This window comes from Gossypium hirsutum, chromosome A13 (assembly GCF_007990345.1).
Source record: "Gossypium hirsutum isolate 1008001.06 chromosome A13, Gossypium_hirsutum_v2.1, whole genome shotgun sequence".
NCBI classification, from domain to species: Eukaryota; Viridiplantae; Streptophyta; class Magnoliopsida; order Malvales; family Malvaceae; genus Gossypium; species Gossypium hirsutum.
Window position 1 is genome coordinate 1678685 of NC_053436.1, and position 21281 is coordinate 1699965.

The 21281-nt window shown below is 34.9% G+C and overlaps 2 protein-coding genes across 3 annotated transcripts; one reads left to right on the top strand and one right to left on the bottom strand.

Annotated features, from left to right (window-relative positions):
• Positions 1 to 9574: 9574 nt before the first annotated feature.
• On the top strand, positions 9575 to 10972 carry LOC107933264 (protein ALP1-like; the record flags this gene model as incomplete). Its single annotated transcript, XM_016865439.2, has 1 exon — positions 9575 to 10972. A coding segment is annotated over one exon (1398 nt), but the record flags the coding sequence as incomplete, so codon positions are not given.
• Positions 10973 to 11002: 30 nt separating this feature from the next.
• Positions 11003 to 14947, bottom strand: LOC107936078 (biotin carboxyl carrier protein of acetyl-CoA carboxylase 2, chloroplastic). 2 transcript variants are annotated; one of them, XM_016868728.2, is made up of 9 exons: positions 14530 to 14947; positions 13089 to 13295; positions 12691 to 12767; positions 12462 to 12515; positions 11997 to 12257; positions 11848 to 11910; positions 11627 to 11695; positions 11489 to 11534; positions 11003 to 11340 (listed from the first exon to the last, which is right to left on the bottom strand). In XM_016868728.2, exons 1-9 carry the CDS (start codon positions 14561 to 14563, stop codon positions 11279 to 11281), a joined length of 873 nt encoding a protein of 290 aa, XP_016724217.2. In that variant the 5' UTR covers positions 14564 to 14947; the 3' UTR covers positions 11003 to 11278. The 2 variants fall into 2 exon arrangements, with proteins under 2 accessions (XP_016724217.2, XP_016724218.2); XM_016868729.2 differs by having other exon boundaries at positions 13089 to 13190; positions 14530 to 14842.
• Between the last annotated feature and the right edge of the window lie 6334 nt (positions 14948 to 21281).

Genomic DNA, 21281 nt, shown 5'->3' on the forward strand with positions numbered 1-21281 from the left:
TATAAATAATCTATCGATTCTTTTTATGTTAATATATTTTGATATCATATGAAATGTGGCTGCCTATCAAATGATTATTTGATGTAAATTATGAATTTAAATTGATTACGGACAATTTAGTAAAATGTTGAAAAGTGAGGACTTTCCCGGTTGAACCTTCGGAATAGAAACAATACCAATGAGCTATTGTGAGGTCACGTGTGTAGTACTAAGTGCAGGCTACTACGTGTACCGGATAACTGGTCGCATGTGTAGTACTAAGTGCAGGCTATTATGCGTACCAGATAGCTTCGGCTACAAGTGTGGAAATGAGAAAATGTGCAGGCAATTGTGTATCTGTTATTATTCCGATCAGTTCAACGGGAAATTGATTAAGTGAAAATAAATGTGAAAGTGATTATGTGATGAACAAGTGCAAGTATATGTTTATTTGAATCTATGAGCAATATGCTCGATATTTGAGTGAACCTCGGTAAAATGGAAGGGATTAAGTGAAATTGTGCAAAAGTAAACTTTAGTAGTAAAACAATGTTGGACAGCAACAGTGCATGAATTTGAAAATTTACCAAAAATTGTGTAAGTTGAATTAAATTTCAAATAAAATATGTAATTAAATTTTATTGAGTCTATTTTCAGATAAAAGAAACAGGGGAAGCAAAATAATTCCATATTATGTGATATTTGAATTCTTGTGAGATAGTGTCTGAATGAATTCGAGATCCCCTATTCTGACTTGAAAAAATTGTTAAAAATTATAGAAAAATAATTTTGGGGTATAATTTATATTCCTAGAATCTTGGATGAGTCTACTTTTAATTAAAACAAACAAGAACATCATCCGAGTTTTGTACTATGAGATAAATAAATTTTAGTGAAGAAAGGTCGAAGCTGTTAAACAGCAAAACAGGGGAGATTTTGAATAATAAACTGTACTTATTGGCTGGACTAAAAATTTTCAAAATTTTATGGTGGAAATATATATGAGTCTAGTTTTTTTGAAAATTTACGGATCTTAATTTGGAGTTCCGTAACTCTGAATATAAATGATTTAGTGACTATTACTCAAGAAAACAGCTTAACCAGAACATATGTAAATGTACAAATGAGGTAGTTTTATTGTGGGAAGCATGTTAGTAAATTGCTTATTATTATTTCATGTGAGCTTACTAAGCATAAAGCTTACCCCCTCCTTTCCATTTCTTTTAGTGTTGTCAGGTTAGCTCAGGGTTGGAGACCGTCGGAGGCAGCATCACACTATCAAGCCAACACCTTGACAGTATAAACACATATGCTAGATTTATCAAGTGAGTGGCATGTATAGGGACCTAATTTTATAACATGTGTTATTATTATTTGGCCAAATATATTGTTCTTTAGTGAGCTAATGATTCTGACTTATAAATCTAGCTATTTATGTTATGTTTGATATTGGTGATGTGCATATGCTTGGTTGTCATGCATGGTTGGTAATAAGTTGTTTAAGTTGTTTAGTTGATGAATTAAGTTTAGAAACACCTCGTGCTTGACTCCGGCAATGGTCTCGGGTACGGGGGCGTTACATGTGACATGTGGAGGAAGTATTCTGTGAGGCGATATCTCGCTAATATACTGGCAGCACAGTTGCGATTTTTCTAAAAAGTGTCGTATGAACACTATGTGGTGTGTATGGCTGGGTGGGTGTTTTATATCCACGTGGTATGTTGGGATGGTCGGAGTTGGTGTGTAGAGGATGGGGGTAGGACTATGCATATCTATATCTGTTTGATTCTGTTTAAAATCTGATTTTGTAAAAGGGATTTATGTTTGCATCTGTTCTGTCATGTGATTGAATTTAAAATTATATTTCTGATGAGTTACACACTGAGTTTCATGACTGACTCTTTGTTTGTTCGATCTGTTCAGGTAACCCTCAGACTTAGGAGGGTCTGTGCGACAGAAGCCCAGTGGTAACCACATTTCCGTATAAATTTCATGCTTTTAAAATTAGTTTAAACTTTTCTGATTTTTTTTAGAGTTTTGTAATTTTGAATCTCTAGACATTTGGGTTTAATTTTTGGATTTGGATTTGATTTGAAATTTCTTGCACAACGTTTGACAAAACGATTTACGAAAACAAATGTTTTATGTAACCAAACATTTTTTTTTGCGGACACAAATTTGGTTTTCAAAATATATAAACGACTAAAAACTTTCACTGCAAATTATCTGTTGTATTGAAAGAGTAAACAACCGATGGTTTCCTCTTATGAGTGTAACAACATGTTTTTAAAAATAAGTGGTCTCTTAAAGAAATAAAAAGGTACGATGTTTTTAAAGAAAAATATGGAATTTTAACTTTTCTTCGTAATATTTTCAGATTCAGCCATAACATCTAGGCTGGGTTTGGGGTGTTACAGGGGTGGTGGCTACCTCCTACTTACATGGCACCCTTTAAAGTTTTGACAGATAAAATTGAATCAAATCAATAAAAATAAAAAAATATATAATTAAATAAATTTACTTGGAACCAATATTTAAAAAAGTAAATTAAGTTGTCATTGAGTCTTAGCTCGATTGACATGGGTTCGAGTGTGCTGAAGCGCATTATCCTCCTATTTATGGGTTGGGGAAGGGTTATACATAATTCTAAGCATTGTGTCTAAAAAGAGTAGAAATGATCAAAATCTATTTGTATCTTTGAGAGCTTGTCTCCAGGCATAAAGCATCAAAGCTAAAGTTTTGCTTTAGGGGTGAAATTTCTCGAGACAAAACTTTCTAAGTCTTGAGATATGTTCATGATCTCTCGAAACATCATTCATGTTGTCTTAAGACACCCTACTCTAACATTCATATTTTTACCTTGATGTGCTCGAGAAATCCCTTCTATGTCAAAGACATAAACCTACATATTATTTTAAATACGCAAAATCAATTTTCCCAACAGTTAGAAACTCTCAAAAATCAACGAAAGAATTATGGATCAAGGACACTCAAATGAAGATAAAAAAAAATAAGCGTAGAACAAAAATCCAATCATTTTGCCTTGTTATTCTTATTTCATTAGGTGTCACTTAGGAATTGCAATATAAATATAAAATATTCTAAATATGATTAAAAATAGAAAATACATGACAAATTAATATTAGGGATCTCAATGAATAGTGTATATTCGGATATTTGCAAATTTTAATTATTTTTTATAGATTTGGATATTGCATATTCAAAAAAAATTCAAGTTTAGATACTTTGATTACTATCCATAATTGATGCAAATATTAACTCTCATATAACAATTATTCAAGAAATGTATGTGAATTTAGATAATAAATAATCAGATTCACTTAAATTTTGTATGTAACAAATTCGGATAATTTAATTAATTTTAATAATACTATTCAAATTTAAAATAGATTTATAAATTTAAATTTGACAAGAATCCTAAACGTTCAATTAATTTAAACTATTGTTTTTAAAATCACATTGAACCTATTTAACGGACTGATTGGATCGAGATATCAATATGAAATAAGAGACTAGATAATTCGCGAATCAATAGTTAAATATATACTTTTACCTTTTTCAGCCACTTCCCTCTAACCTTCCCCTATCTATAAATCAAGGGGTTTTTTACCTATATAATATAAAATAATTAAAAAAATACCAAAACGGTACTAAGGCCAAATTTTTTACGGCAATGGTATGGGCAGGGTGGTGCCGCCCATGACAGTGGCGTGACCACCCTGCCATCTGACATCTGCAGTAAAAAAAAGCTGAAATAACTGGAAAAAAAAAGTTGAATCTAAAAAAAAATTTTAAAAAAATTAAAATACTCACTGGTCAAGTCTCTGTCAGAAGCGACACTTGTGAAGCCTCTGCCAGAGCGGCACCAGTTGGTGACATGGCAGAGGTGGCACCCACACCCCTAATCCCCTATTTAAACCCCTTCCTTCCCTCCCTCTTCTTCTCCTTTTTTTCTTTTTTCTTTCCCTCACCAGCCGACTCCTTCTCCTTCTTCTTCTTCTTCTCTTCTTTCTTTTCTTCTTCTCCCTCTTTCTTTTCTTCATCCCGAAATAAAGTTGAGGACCATAATATATGGTCCCAAACACAGAAAAAACAAAAGGGCTGTGCATGATGCCAGTGCCGCTTGTGGCAGGCACACCACCAGTGCCGCCTGTGGAAGGCACACCACCAGTTCCAGCTTTTTTTTTCAGATTCAGCTTTTTTTTTCAAATTCAGCCTTTTTTTTCAGTTTTTTTTACTGTAGATATCAGCTGGCAGGGTGGTCACGCCATTGCCACAGGCGGCACCACCCTATCCATACCATTTCCGTCAATAATTTGACCTTAGTACCATTTTGGTATTTTTATTATTATTTTATGTTATATAGGTAAAAAACTCATAAATCAAGCTATCCTAAGCTTAATGAAACTTCTATCCAACTTTCCCTTTTTCACTTTAAAAATACTTTAAATAAAAAATAATATTCTTCTCAATCTCACACAGCCTTCAACCGCGTTAAATTCCCATCAAAACTAAAACCCAGGAAAGTCAGATCACCGTCAAAACCACAGTGTTCACACCGCCCACCCCCACGCGCTTCCTTTACCCGCTGACCTTCATCCTTTTATATGTCTTATTTGGTTCCATGTATATATATATGCCTAACTCCAATACCCTTTGTTCCCATCCTCCAAATATGGACATTTCTTCTTTCTCATTTCTTAGTCTCGAAGATTTTTTGTAGTATTAGTACTAACCCCTGGTTCCAAGACCTTGATAACGGGTTCAACAAAAGGCGCAAGAAGAAAGACAATTCCAAGGGTGGCTTTGGCAATGGGTGTATCAATGAAGAAGGATTGAAGAAGAGTGGTGATACGAGTCACAAAAGCCCAAATTCTTGAAGGCGAGGCCCAATAAGCAAATTCTCAGCCCAATCAAGAAATCCATCCATACTTAGTTGAAAATCAGGCCAAATTGTCAAAGTGGCCCAAGTTGTAAAGTTTTATTTTTATTTTTATTTATTTATTTACTTAGTTTAAATTTTTATGTCAATATTCAGTCTAAGAGTCCCAGATAAAATGACCTTTGACCGAATTTCCATATTAAAATAATTAGGAGTTTTTTTATTTTAGTTTTCTAATTAGATTAGGACTAGTTATAAGGCCTATTTAAAGGCATGGCTGTCCACCTTGTAAAACACTTATCATTATTATTAAAATTTCAGATTTGTTGAGAGCAGAATTTTCTTTGAGTTTTCTCCAAGATTTCTCTCTTGAGTTTTCTTTAGAAGTTGTTTTAACAATCTTGTGATTGTGGGAGCCATCTTCAACCTTCTTCTTGCCATTGATATTCTTTGGAGGGGAGATTAGAGCCGTTTGAAGGGAGTTGTGAGATCTTTCGAGATTTCAAGGCTTCTTAGGACTTATCTTTTAATTTCTTACTGTCAATTCTTTCTTTATTTCTACTTGTGCTGAATCATTATCTAATCTATTTTCTGTTCTTATTGTGTTTTCAGCCTTTTTCTATCTTAAGGAATCAGCCCAAAAATCCCCAATTTCTAGGGTTTTTCCATACTCTTTTTGGGTGAAATTAGATTGTCGAAATTTGGGGAAAACTATCTTGGTGTTCAATTGGGCAGAATCACAATTTCCTTGAGGGTTTCAAGAACCCTAACATTTATTTCTATTCTCAATTTGATTCTTTGCTGATTTGGAGATTTTATTTCAGATCTGAAAATTCAAAAATCTAATCTTTTAATTTTCTGTTTCGTTTCAGATCTAATTGTTTAGGGTTTTCGTAGGAGTTTCTCGTGACTTGGCAACTCGATCTTGGTCCGCGCGCAACCCCGTATCATTTGGTATCAGATTTTGGGCATTTTGGGTGTTCTTGGTTGATTTCTAAACTGATCTCTATTTTTTAAATTACAAACAACAGTTTTACCGAGAAAAATTTTCGAAAAAAATTCATTTGAGTGGGTAAACGTTTTCTGATTGATCTGAAATTTTACATACATATTTTTGGCACTGTTATTGAATATACAAAAATATTTCCCGCAAAAAAATAAGTCGAAAAATTCAAAAAATTGAAAAAAGACGAAATCCAATAAAAAATTAAAAAAATATTCAGTGGGTTGAATTTGGTGCCCAAATTTTCCAGATCAAAAATTCAATATTTGAAGACATTTCAGATTTAATTTTGTGATTTTGGAGATCGGGAACACCTCGAACGAAGTTGTCAAGTTACTCCGCAGTTTTTCGGGTTTTCTGTTTTCAGCAATTTTTATTGATTCTTAGCTGTAGGTTTTCATTTGTTTACCTTTATTCTTCCTTTACGTTATCTAACACCTTCTTGTTTCTTGTGTTAGTAGGATTTAAACGTGTGCACAACTTCTTCCTCGGTGCAACACGAATCAATTGGTGTCTCGTCAGTTTTTGGCATCCTAGTGCAAATTAGGATTCTTTGGTAGTTTGGTTCACACTCTCTAATTGGTTGATATAAACTCTGATAAAGAACTCACAAGATTGAATTCGACCTCATTGAGAATTTGATTTTTTCTTTTTGAGTGATTAACGGTGAGGTTTGATAACTTTTATTTTTGAGTGTTGAGTGTTTTGCAGGTTTTAAAAAAAATGTCTACAGGTGATAATACTAGTGACATATTTAAAAAATTCCAACAACAGTTGGACGAACAGGCTGCTGCACTTCGAGCGTTGACTGCTACTATCAATGAGGTGCGGTTGAATCAAGAGCCTCAATATCGAGATCAAATTAAAGACGATGTGGATAACCAGCCTCCTGCTCATAGGCGCGCTCCTCGGCGTGTCCCTAGAACTGATTATGATCTTCATGATCGTGGACAACCCTCTTTGACAAAACCAAAGAGCGAGCAGCAACGAGAACATCTCTTTCATACTCGCTGCCATGTACAAGGTAAGCTTTGTAGAGTTATTATTGATGGTGAAAGTTGCTCGAACGTAGCCAGCACGACGATGGTGGAAAAGCTTTGCTTAACCACTACCAAGCATCCACGACCTTATCAACTACAAGGGCTTAGCAACGAAAGCCAATTTAAGGTCACTCAACAAGTGCGCATTGCCTTTTCTATCGGTAAATATCAAGACGAAGTCGTGTGCGACGTAGTACCTATTCAAGCCTGCCATTTATTGCTAGGAGAACCATGGCAACTGGATCGAAAAGTCACTCACGATGGTCGTACCAATAGGTATTCTTTCAAGCATCAAGGAAAGAAACTTACCTTAGTGCCGCTCACTCCGGAACAAGTCCATGAGGACCAAATCAAACTGAGAAATTCTGTTAAAACGAGTGAGGAAAAAGAAAAAGACAATGAAAAAGAGCAAAAAGAGATTGAGAGTGAAAAGGAATGTGAAACAGAAAAGAAATTTGAAAAAGAAGTTGAAGAAAGAAGAGAAAATGAGTTAGAAAAAGAAACAAAAGAAAATGACGAGGAAAGGCTAGTGAGGAATGTTTCCACTAACCAAGATATGAATTTTTCTTGTGTTGCTACTTTTCAGGTTCCTGAAAGATCGAAAGATAACTTTCAACTTCAATACCTCTCAAATGAAAGACGCTTTCATACGATCAACTTAGGCAAAGATGAAATCACACTACATGATCCCGAAGGTAAGCGAGGTAAGGAAATTTTAGAAACCGAGTCCAGTGCAGATTTGAAAATTATTAATAAAACTTTTGGTGACTTAGTTCTTAAAAGATCCCCTCATTTTGATCCGATTAATTGTTACTCTTCGATTGTGGTTGATAAAGTCATTACGAAAAGAAGCGTGATTTGTTATTCTCTTGATTTACCTTGTGTAAAATCCTCGAATTTGTCCAAATCTGTTTTGGAGAATAAGGTAACGAAATTTTCCAAATTTGTTTTCAATTTATATTCGTGCCTTAAACAGTTTATGTGGTTGTACATGAAGTTTGAGTTCCATTTGACAAAGGTTAACTCAACAACGGAGATTCAACTACACTATGCCCCCGATGAGCGAAGGTTTGTTTTAAATGAAAAAGGTAAAATCGACCCTTATTCTTCTGCTTATCGAGGTAAGATGCTTGAAACCTTTGAAACACTTTTGTACTCCTCGGATAGTGATAAAGATCGTGTTGATGAACACTTAGATCGAAACGTGCTTGACTGTCCTATTTTATTTATTGATGATCTATCTGTTTTGATGGTTGATAAAAAGATTCTTGTTTTTGATAATGCATGTGTGAGTGAATCTATAGACCGTCGATTAATGCATGGTATGATTATGCAACTCTGTGAACCATGTGAATCTTTTCAAATACCTACTTGTGACGATTATGTTTACCATTTGATTTATTACTCGCAATTTATTCATGGTTTGTGGGAACAATGTGAGACGACTGAATGCCTTAAAACATGTCCATCTTTGTTTCAAATATTTGACGAGGCAGTGGTGAGTAAATTAGATTGTTTGCATGGTAATTTGAATCTGTCCATTCACATGCGTTATACCTGTTCTGTTATGCTTATGATTGGACTACAAGCTTGTTTCCGTTGCTATTTACTATCTTATGGCTATTCTTTTCAGTGGACTCAATTGCCATTAGTCCCGTTCGATAGAGGAAAGTCGAGTTCATTTGATTTTTCAGATTCGAGGACGAATCTTTTTGAGGAAGGGGGGAATGATACGAGTCACAAAAGCCCAAATTCTTGAAGGCGAGGCCCAATAAGCAAATTCTCAGCCCAATCAAGAAATCCATCCATACTTAGTTGAAAATCAGGCCAAATTGTCAAAGTGGCCCAAGTTGTAAAGTTTTATTTTTATTTTTATTTATTTATTTACTTAGTTTAAATTTTTATGTCAATATTCAGTCTAAGAGTCCCAGATAAAATGACCTTTGACCGAATTTCCATATTAAAATAATTAGGAGTTTTTTTTATTTTAGTTTTCTAATTAGATTAGGACTAGTTATAAGGCCTATTTAAAGGCATGGCTGTCCACCTTGTAAAACACTTATCATTATTATTAAAATTTCAGATTTGTTGAGAGCAGAATTTTCTTTGAGTTTTCTCCAAGATTTCTCTCTTGAGTTTTCTTTAGAAGTTGTTTTAACAATCTTGTGATTGTGGAAGCCATCTTCAACCTTCTTCTTGCCATTGATATTCTTTGGAGGGGAGATTAGAGCCGTTTGAAGGGAGTTGTGAGATCTTTCGAGATTTCAAGGCTTCTTAGGACTTATCTTTTAATTTCTTACTGTCAATTCTTTCTTTATTTCTACTTGTGCTGAATCATTATCTAATCTATTTTCTGTTCTTATTGTGTTTTCAGCCTTTTTCTATCTTAAGGAATCAGCCCAAAAATCCCCAACTTCTAGGGTTTTTCCATACTCTTTTTGGGTGAAATTAGATTGTCAAAATTTGGGGAAAACTATCTTGGTGTTCAATTGGGCAGAATCACAATCTCCTTGAGGGTTTCAAGAACCCTAACACTTATTTCTATTCTCAATTTGATTCTTTGCTGATTTGGAGATTTTATTTCAGATCTGAAAATTCAAAAATCTAATCTTTTAATTTTCTGTTTCATTTCAGATCTAATTGTTTAGGGTTTTCGTAGGAGTTTCTCGTGACTTGGCAACTCGATCTTGGTCCGCGCGCAACCCCGTATCAAGTGGATATGGTGATATACTAGATTCTTTGTTGTTATTAGAAGAAGAAGCTAAGCAAGAAGAAGCAGAGTGGATGAGTGAATCCCAACAAGAGAAAGCTTTGTTTGAATCCAATCACAAAAGAAAAGTTCAAGCGATGAATGAGTTTTACGATCAGCTTCAACAACATTACTCTGAAACTGTGAAACCATCTTGGAAATCTGTGTCTGCTTTGGCTGCTACTGTTGCAACGACTTCAGGGAATGACACGACAACGAAGGCGGAGGTGGCAGTGGCGGGGTTTCAAAAAAGGAGGTTATGGGTGAAAGATCGATCAAAGGATTGGTGGGATCGTTGTAACCATCAAGATTTCCCGGAGGAAGAGTTCCGAAAGGCCTTTCGGATGAGTAAATCGACGTTCGGGTTAATATGCAGGGAATTAGAGCCGGTGGTGATGAAGAAGAATACTATGCTGAGAGATGCAATACCTGTTCGACAACGAGTAGCTGTTTGTATATGGAGGTTGGCAACAGGGGAGCCACTTAGGCTTGTTTCAAAACGATTTGGACTTGGGATTTCAACTTGTCATAAGCTGGTATTAGAGGTATGTTCAGCGATAAACAATGTCTTGATGCCCAAGTTTCTTCAGTGGCCTGATGAGAAGAAAATGAAAGAAATTAATGAAGAATTTGAGTTGATATCGGGGGTACCAAATATAGGAGGTTCATTGTATACAACTCATGTACCAATTATAGCACCTAAAGTTAATGTAGCAGCTTATTTCAATAGAAAACATACAGAAAGGAACCAGAAGCCTTCTTATTCAATTACAGTACAAGGAGTGGTTGATCAAAAAGGGATTTTCACAGATGTTTGTATTGGATGGCCTGGTTCAATGCCTGATGATCAAGTATTAGAGAAGTCTGCTTTGTTCCAAAAGGGTTTGAAGGATGTTTGGATTGTTGGGAATTCTGGGTATCCTTTAATGGATTGGGTTTTGGCCCCTTATACACATCAAAATTTGACTTGGGCTCAACATGGTTTCAATGAAAAAATGGGTGCGGTTCAAAATGTTGCTAAAGAAGCATTTGCTAGATTAAAAGGGAGGTGGTCTTGCTTACAAAGGAGAACTGAGGTGAAGCTTCAAGAGTTGCCAATAGTGCTTGGAGCTTGCTGTGCTTTGCATAATATTTGTGAGATGAACAATGAAGAGATGGACCCCGAATTACAGTTTGAGATATTTGATGATGAGATGATAGCTGAAAATAACTTGAGATATTCTAATGCTGTGCTTGCTAGGGATAATATTGCCCATAATCTGTTACACCACGGTCTTGGTGGAACTAGTCTTCTGTAGTATTTCAATAACATGTCATAGCCCATTATGTAAAACTCAAAGCAACAAAAGTCTAAAAGCTTATTACACAAAAGAATATAGGTTATACAATTGATAAACCTCTCTTCAATCTATAGTATGCTTATATATTGTTCTATGGTAATCCTGGGAATTCAATAGACTAGTAACATTGAGTACAGATAACCAACTACACGTGCTCGGGGCACTCCATAAGTAAAACCACAAAATGATGTGAGAAAACAAAATGCATACCCAAGGACTTTGTGACATTGTCTCTGCAAAAGTATTATAGGTAGGAGAAAGAGATTAGTCGATGCCATGAAATGATGGCAAAACTGCGAAGAGTGGATCTCCGTAACCAACGGCATCTGTTCAACACAGTTGAAACAAAGGCAACAGTTAAATGCAAATCAACTTTAATCTATTCTCCAGTAATTATGCATGTGGCATTGCCATACAAAGATGTTTTAGACATTTAAACCGAAATAAATATGAAATGCACAGATAAAATTATACCTCCATCTTCGAAGAGGATCTTTAAGACTGTTCCAGCCATATCAGACTGTTTTAACAAATACAAAACACAAACCAGTGAACACCTACTTAATGTGTATATATATATAACACTAACAAGTGGAGATAAATTGAATTCACCTTAACAGGAAGTTCAAAACCAAATTGATTCAAGAATCCTATCACTTGTCCTTCTTTGATCAAATCACCCTGCAAGTATTTATCACTTACGAGGATCAAGAAAAGCCAAGTGAAGATACAAGGTCATGATAGTAAGAAATCTACAACATCAGCATTATCTGTAATCAAAGAATGTTTGAAATGTTTTAGGTCAGAATGCCCAATTGACACTGAAATAATACCTCCTTACAGATAGGAGGTTGCCTTTTTCCCTTGACTGTTCTACCTCTTTGGAATAAACCAACCTGCAGTAAAGTGATGCAACTTAAAAACGATTTTCAAAGGGATATAGGATACAACATAACCGTAGCTCTTCATAAACAGCACATACAACGGGAGAAGGTACTAGAATATAGTTGCTAGATCCAGAAGCCTCCAAGGCAGCTAACTTGGATGACTTCCCAAAGGCAGAGCTTTTAAATGGAGAAGGCTTCTCAGGAGAGGGTTTAGGTGGGGATGGAGGTGGGGTAGCAGCAGCTGCTTCATTCATTGGTTCAGTTGGGATTGATGGGGCTGTTGTAGGTGAAATGTTAGACATGGGAGCTTTTGTGGCACCAACATTCCGCTTCAGATGCATTTCGAAGTCTCCAATCTGTCACCATGAAACAAATAACTGATTCAACAAATATTGTACTTTGTGGGAAAATGCAATTCATAAAACAAACTGAAAATCTGAAGATGGCTAGCTGCACTGAGACATATCTTTGCCAAACTTTTCAGGTTAATTAATGAGACATGAAACTAAGTTTAGCAGAAGCATGCAAGCATCTGACATGACAAGAGAAAAGGAAGTAACCTTCATTTGCAGCTCCGCGACCTCAGTTTCATCACACACCTCCAGAATTAATGCCTGCAGTTTAAGCAATTAAATGTTAACTATCAATCCATGTAGAATCCAAAGGAAGAACTTTTTGTTAGATCAATACGAAAGGAGTAAAAAGTAAGAGTGAACTATTCTCAAAAAGGAAGTGTGAGCAATGACAAGCAATAATGAAAAAGACTCAGTTTGGAGATTTAGTAATCACCTCAAATCCATTTGGAAAAGTTGCATTCCGTGAACTTTTCTTCTCCAATGAGCCTTTCTTGGTGCTCTCCGGTGGAACTGTGGCAAACATAATTAACACTTTTAGCATGCAAAACAAGTCAAATGCTAAGGCTAAGGTAACTATATAATAGATTACTTTAATATCCATCTTGATTTAGGTATTTAAAAGAAAATAAAAAAATAGTTTTGCTTTTGACAATCAGTATAAATCATCAATAATGAAAAGCCAAGTTTGAATATAAGAATAAACCCAAATGCAAATGTGATTAGTTTTAGCACTGAGTCGTGATTCAGTGGCAGCTAAACTATAATTAATTAAATTTTAGAGAAAAGAGAATCATGAGATAAAATTTTAATCAGAAGTCAATATAATGTCACCATTTGACTTGGCTGTTGCCGTAGCTTCAGGCGTCTTTGCAGAGGATGCTAAAACTACAGCTCGTCTTGTAGAAGAATTGTTCTTCCCTCCAAACATCAAGCCTGGCACACATGATTTTCTTGAATTTGGCCAGCAACTAGAAGACATATGAAATGTACTGGGCTTTTCGAGCATGCAACAAGCTTGTGAAACAGCACTTACAGAATCTAAAATTTTAATAACAGCACATGAACTTTCAATGGCCAAAAAAAGCCATATATGCAAAATGCAAATTCATAAAATTGCATACATATTGCAACCATACTTTGCTAATGTGAAGAAATCAAAAGCCTATATGATAAATGGATGCCAACAAAGAACCAGATAAGCCAGCAGCGACCATGTTATTTGTACCAAGGACATCACACCACAGATTATACACAGGAGAAGAAACACGATTTTACATAGTATCTCAACTAAAAGACTCTAAAGAACAAGAAATACAACATTCCAAATACTGAAGATGTTCAAAATACACTTGACGCTATTGCTTGTCAGTTTGACAAATACATAGTTCACTTCGTATCTTAAGAATGAAATTCAGCACCCACTTTTTCTATTTTAGTTCTTCCCACTTTCATTGCTGAGGGAGGACATTGACCAATCAAGAAGCTTAAACTTTTCGTAAAAAAAACATTTCTATAATATACTTAAACTTTAATCCTCATCGTTCAACAATAGAAGCAATCAATGAAAGGAGCTAATATTTTTACCAAAGAAAAAGATAGTCCCAGTATTATACTTCCACCTAAATAATGAAACCCAAATGAAAATTACAACATTCCGAGAAGAACTTCGAAAACTAGCTCTCCACTAAACCTCCCCTCAAAGACTTATTCCCTTTTTAATTATTATTTGAACATCGGTTATTGGAGCAAGAACCTAGCATGATCTCAAAAATAAACTGTTATAAAAACAATATTGTTGATGTGCCTCGTCTATGCCAAGAGCCCTGCGAGTTTACAACCTCAGGCATCAAAAGGAAAGCATAGTACCACCTGAACTAGCTAACTCAATTGCACCTGGCCACTTTGTAAACTCGACGGCTGTTCAGGCATTTGGGCTACCGACTGTGTGGAGAGACAAAACTTCCGCCAAAACCTCAACAAATATAATCAGGAAAAAGAAACTCTAATTTTATTTGAAGGAAATTAGGTTGACATAGTTAGCTAGCTTAACATTCTCAGCTGATATTCACAGCATTAAAAGAAGTAAATAGAAAAAAAAGAAGCAGATCTCCGCAGGTTTTGGAGCTAATTTCAAAGTTCTCAGCGTCGAAAGCACTATAATTGACACTACAACTAAAAATATGACCAAAATAAATAAATAAATACAATTACTAGATCCATACATATAAAAGAACACTCAAAATTATTCAGAATAGATATGAGAGAGAGTTACAGTGAAAGGAGCGGAGAGCAGCGGAGGACTCCATTGCAAGAGAAGAGAGAGAGAGGGGGAATCGACAATGAAGGGCGGGGGCAAAATGGGGAAAAAGGAAATGAAATAGAGACAGGGTTGGTTATCGAAGCGTTTGGTGGAAGAGTGTTAAATTAGACACACAAAGAGAGACAGAGCGCTTCGAAATGTCCGCCGTTTTTCCTCAGTTTCTCCACCCTTTAAGACGACTGCACTCCTCTAACGTGCGCCGTTGGGTTGTAACGACCAGGATTATTTAATCTTGTTTTTATGAATTATGTGATAAATATGTATCTGTTTCACTAATTAAGTGATATGAGTGTGTACTTAAGGTTTGGGTTTCAAGTCTTATTTTTGAAAATTTTGTTATTTTTGTTCCTAGCCTTATCCTTGATTGTTTGACTTAAATTTTATTTATGATTAACTTATATCAAAACGAGCTTGCTGGTTTAAGTATTAAAGTGTTAGTTTGCCTTATAGTGTTATGTTTGAACCTTTGTGTAAGCGAATGATGATAATTTTTGCTTTTAAATGTGTGTATCGGTGGTGTAGTAGAGGATTAGTGGAATTGAAAGTCTGTAGTAGTGGATGAGAGTTAGTGGGTCGGTTTTAGTAGGATTTGTTGACTAGTGTGATAGTGGAGAGTTGGGATTCTATTTGAGTTGTTTTTTTTTTAATTTTTATTCTTTTTCTCAAACTCTTCTTCTTCCTGAAGTTTTTTTTCTCTATCTTTCTTTGCAAAACTATTGCTTCTTCATTCCTTTGAATTCTGTTCGCAAAACATTCGTTCAAATCGCTGCGTTTTGGTTCTGTGTTCCCTGTTCGGATTGGTAGGTAAGTGTTTGTTAAATTTGTGTAATAGTGGATTTGTTGTCGGATATGTTAATGTTATGAACTTTTGGGGTAGGTGTTAATCAAAGGGATCGAAATTTGTCTTCTACCGTGTAGTTGTGGTTGGACTGACGTATCTGGTTCAATAAGTAGTTGAACTCTGGAAGGATTGTTTTCGATTTATAAGGCTAATACTTTCAAATATGTCGTTTGGGGTTTTGGTAATCCAGTGATTCAATACGTAGAATTGATCATTTGTATGATGTTTCTAGGTTCCAGAGTCTTGTGGTGGTATTCGCATCGAAAACGAACCAAGTGTGTAACGAGAAACTCGAAAAATAATGATCGGCGAAAGCCAAAAATTGGGTCTATCGAGCCATACGGCCTTGTGTCTAGCTGTGTGTGGTAGGCCGTGTGTTGGGTGTGTGACACACAGCCTAGGCCATTTGGGGCGTGTGGACCACAAGGGAAAGGCCATTCTTGGCGTGTGGGCTACACGGGCATGTGGGCCCAAATTTCATAATTTTTCCTTAGGGTCATACATGTCATCCCGATCGACTGTAGGCCTTTCGTGGGGTCAGTATGGGCTTAGATAAGCCTTAAAGCATGAAATTGGATAAACTGTTTCTATGGTATCTAGCATAAGCAATACCTAAATGCATGTAACATAATGCAAAATGTATGACCTGCTCTGTATATGCATGTCTATTATCTGTTATTCGAGCATGTTGGATATAATAATTCTAGTATCTGGGATTTGATAATTCTATTTATGTGGTATGTTGTTGTATCTGACTATGGGGCGGGATATGTGACATGTGGAGGGAGTATTCTGTGAGGCTATATCTCACCAATATACTGGCAGCACAGCTGCGATTATTCTGAAAAGTGTCGTATGGACACTATGTGGTGTGTAGGGCTAGGTGAGTGTTTTATACCCACGTGTTGTGTTGGAATAGTCGGAGTTGGTGTATAGAGGATAGGGGTAGGATTATGCATATCTGTATCTGTATGATTCCATTTAAAATCTAATTTTGTAAAAGGGATTTATGTTTGCATCTGTTTTATCATGTGATTGAATTTAAAATTATTTTTATGATGAGTTACACGCTAAGTTTCAAAACTCACTCTCTATTTGTTTGATCTGTTCAGGTAACCCTCAGACTTAAGAGGGTCGGTGCGAGGTGACCACATTTCCGTATAAATTTCATGCTTTTAAAATTAGTTTAAACTTTTCTGATTTTTTTAGAGTTTTGTTATTTTAGACCTCTAGACATTTGGGTTTAATTTTTGGATTTGATTTGAAATTTTTGGCACGACGTTCGACAAAACGATTTACGAAAACAAATGTTTTATGCAACCAAATATTTTTTTTGCGAAGACAAACTCGATTTTCAAAATATATAAATGACTAAAAACTTTTGCTGCAAATTATTTGTTTTATTGAAAGAGTAAACAACCGACAATTTCCACTTATAAGTGTAACAACATGTTTTTTAAAATAAGTGGTCTCTTAAAGAAATAAAGAGGTACGGTGTTTTTAAGGAAAAAGATAAATTTTTAACTTTTCTTTGTAACATTTTCAGATTAGCCATAACGTCTAGGGCGGGTTTGGGTGTTACAGGGGTGGTGTCCGTCTCCTACTTACATGGCATCCCTTAAAGTTTCGACAGATAAAATTGAAACAAATCAATAAAAAATAAAATATATATAATTAAATAAATTTACTTGGAACCAATATTTAAAAAAGTAAATTAACCTATCATCGAGTTTTAGCTCGATTGACATGGGTTTGAGTGCGCTGAAGCGCATTATCCTCCTATTTATGGGTTGGGAAAGAGTTATACATAGTTCTAGGCATTGTGTCAGGAAAGAGTAGAAATGATTAAAATCTATTTGTATCTTTGGCAGTTTGTCTCCAAGCATAAAGCATCGAAGCTAGAGTTTTTTCTGTAGGGTGAAATGTCTCGAGACAAAGCTTTCTAAGTCTTCAAATATTGTAACAGCTCGTTTTAAGTCAAATTGTAACAATGGTTTTGGGACCACAAATCCGAGGTCAAAATATTTATTTTATTATTTTAATAAGATTTACAGCATGATCGATTAATTACGTGAAAGTTTCGTAAAGAAATTTTATGCTTAATTCGAGAAGAAGGACTAAATCGCATAAAATGTAAAATGCATGTTCTATTAGTTAAAGGTGTCAAATAGTTTTGGCTTGTAACTATGATGGCCTTAAATGGTAATTAAACCATTTAAAAGGTTAGTGGACATTTATGTCCATAGTTTATGTGAAATAATAATGTTTTATTAAAGGTTATTAAGGTAATTGTTAAATAAAGATTAGTTAAATAAAATAAAAACAAATTAAAGGCCTCTATTATCATCATCTAACAGAAATTAAAGAAAAAAATAAGAAAAAATAGGGTTTTCCATTCGGCAATCCTAAATTCTTCAATTAGGTATGTATTTTGACTCGGTTTTAAATGATTTCTATATTTTTGTGATCGTTGTTTCATATTCTAGCTAGCCTGTACCTTAGATTTTGAAATTGTTAAAGATTTAACATGTTGCCATTGTTGAATGCTTGAGTAATTTGATGATTGATGATAGATTTGAAAGGTTTAATGTTAGATTAATAGTTTTTGTAAAGTGATTTTTGACAAAAATGTAAAAAAGGGGTTAAATTGAGAAAATGTGAAATGTAGTAGTTAAAAGTGTGAATAAATGAAAATTATGGGCTGCTAGGGGCATTATGGTAATTCGGCTAGCATGGGTTAGTCTTGAATTTCGTTAATTTGTGATTTTGTGAAATAAGAACTAAATTGCGAAAAATGTGAAATATGTGGGGGCAAAAGTGTAAATGTGTTTTAAAGTGTATTTTGGACTAAATTTAATGAATAGATTATTGAAATTTTGAATATAATTAGATCAAGAAAAGCGGAATACGGACTTGGATTGGGGAAAAGATAAAGTTATCAACTAATCAACTCGATCCGTTATTTTAGCATTCGAGGTAAGTTCCTATGTATTAAACATTGTAATAATTATGCTTTAGTGCTTTGATATTGCATAAATTGTACATACGGGACTACAGATATGTTTGACGACAAATTGATTATTTATGGCACTTAGTGTGCGATACGACATAGCTTCGATTATATATGGCACTAGTGTGCGATTTGACATAGCTTCGGCTATATATAGCACTTAGTGTGCGATTTGAGATAGTTTCGGCTATGTATGGCACTTAGTGTGTGAGATATCGAGTATGGCACTTAGTGTGCTAGACATTAAGTATTCAATGACATTCTGTGTATGTATGAACTTGTTATGGATTGGTACAGGTATGTACATGTATATTATGAGCTTAAAATCAAAGAAGTTACAAAGTTTGTATATAAGCTTATGAATAAGCTGTTGAAAGGTTTGTTAGTAATCATAAAGTACATGATAATATGTTTAGATTGATGAATGTTGTATTTGTGATTAGTTAAGTTTATATCATACGAGCTTACTAAGCTATGAAGCTTACTTTGTGTTATTTTTCTATATTTTATAGTGAATGAAGGCTAGCTCAGATCCGGGAGTCGTCGAGAACATCATCACACTATCAAACATTTAAGTTGGTACTTTTGGATTATACATTTTTGGCATATAGCATGTATAGGCTAGATGTGGTATTTTGGTTGTAATTATAGCCATGAGATTTGGCTTGTAAATTGTATATGTTCTGGTTTGTATATATAGCCATGAGTGATGACTTATTTTGATATGTTCGATATGAATGTGGTTATGGTTTTATAGTTGCTCAAATGGTTAATTGATTTGTGGAGTATAAAATGCTTGAGAAATGCCTTGATAAGGTATGATTTTAGATGTTGTGTGGTTATTTATAAAGAAATTATGTGAGTGTGAATTATGGTAAATAATCTATATAGATTGATATTGTTTTGGCATGTATTTGGCAAGTAAATGGTAGTGATTTTGAGATTTGGAATAGATGAAAATATAATGGCATGAATTGTGCATTTGGTTATGATGAAATGGTACCATTTTGGTTGTTTAAGTGAGCATGAATAAGGGTGGCAAATTGGCCTTGCAAATGGCCAATTTTTGTCTACACGGGCAGAGACACAGGCGTGTGTCTCAGCTGTGTGTGACACACGGTCATTTTACACGGCCATATGTCCCTGGTGATGAAATTAAATTAAAGTCAGTATGCTCCACACGGTCTCACACGCGGGCGTGTGACTGGCGGTGTGGTACAAGTCATTATACTCCCTAATTGGCACACAGCCTAGCACACGGGCGTGTGACTCAGTCGTGTTGCATAAGTCAGTATACCCTATAGTTTTGGCACGACCTAGCACACGGCCTGACACAAGGGTGTGTATGTAACACCCCCTACCCGTATCCGTCGCCGGAATAGAGTACGAGGCATTATCGAGAAGCACGAAACACTTACAGATAATTTAAATACATTTTCATAACAATTTGTTTCAATTTCATACTATTTCATATTTAAGCTTTATTCACCAAAGTATTTGAAATATCATCTTTATGCAAATAGCACACATGAGGTACATAATTCCATAATTATGAATGAACACATTTATCAAACATATTCCATGTTTTTATATATATCATAGTTTCATATTTCCATGTATCAATTACCATCACTTCCTCGTATTTCAGACAAATACGTGTAACAATTCATAAATATGCAATTCATTAACTCTTCCTACCAATCACGATTTAAATTGCCAAATCACTTATCGAGCCCAATTTCAATGTTCACTAAAATCTATCATATAAATTTGGATGTACATATTCATCAATAAATTCCATGTACAGATATCATCATCTCATATTTCCACATACATTTACTTTCTACATTTATGAATTCAAATAGTATACACAAGACATACCAATGTATTTTAAGTACATTTTCATGATATTTCATTTCGAACTCAGATTATTTCATACCAGAAGTTTTCTCATTAACTCATTTGGAATACCAATTCATACGGATATTACACTCAATGCGTAGAAATATATAATCACAAATGAACCCATTCATCAACCAAGTTTTATGCTCATGTCTCATCAACTCGTATTTCCTTATGTCGCATAATTCTACGCAATACTTACCAAACTTCTTCAAATTAGTAAACATCTTACGGAATTGAGTACTTCATTTTCTCGACGCCATAGTTCAACTATGGTCTTACACATCTTCACATAATGAAGCCATAGCCCAGCTATGGTCTTACACATATTCATATATCGATGTCATAGCCCAACTATGGTCTTACACGTAATCACATATCACATATCGATACCATAGCCCAGCTATGGTCTTACACGAATCATATATCTCACTGATGCCATATCCCAATATGGTCTTGTACGGAAATCACTTGTCACTTGTAGCCAAAGCTACCACTATTCACTGATCAGGTAGCCGGTACTACCACTTTTCACTGATCAGGTAGCCGGAGCTACCACTTTTCACTGATCAGGTAGCCGAAGCTACCACTTTTCACTTGTCATTGATCAGATAAGTGTAGCCGAAGCTATCACTTATCACTTTCACTTTTCCTTGATCAAATAAGTGTAGCCGAAGCTATCACTTATCACTTTCACTTTTCCTTGATCAGATAAGTGTAGCCGAAGCTATCACTTATCACTTGTTGCCATGGTCCAACCATGGTATTTGCCTTCAATTCATCTTGTCACTGAGCTGAAATGCTCAATTTGATCATTTATTCAATTTTCATGCTTTTACATTATTCACGATTTTATCATCAATACATATGAAATAACACATCATGAAATTCATAAAATTAACAAATAATCACTAACATTTTAGCCATATAAACTCACAAGTTCAATTTTTG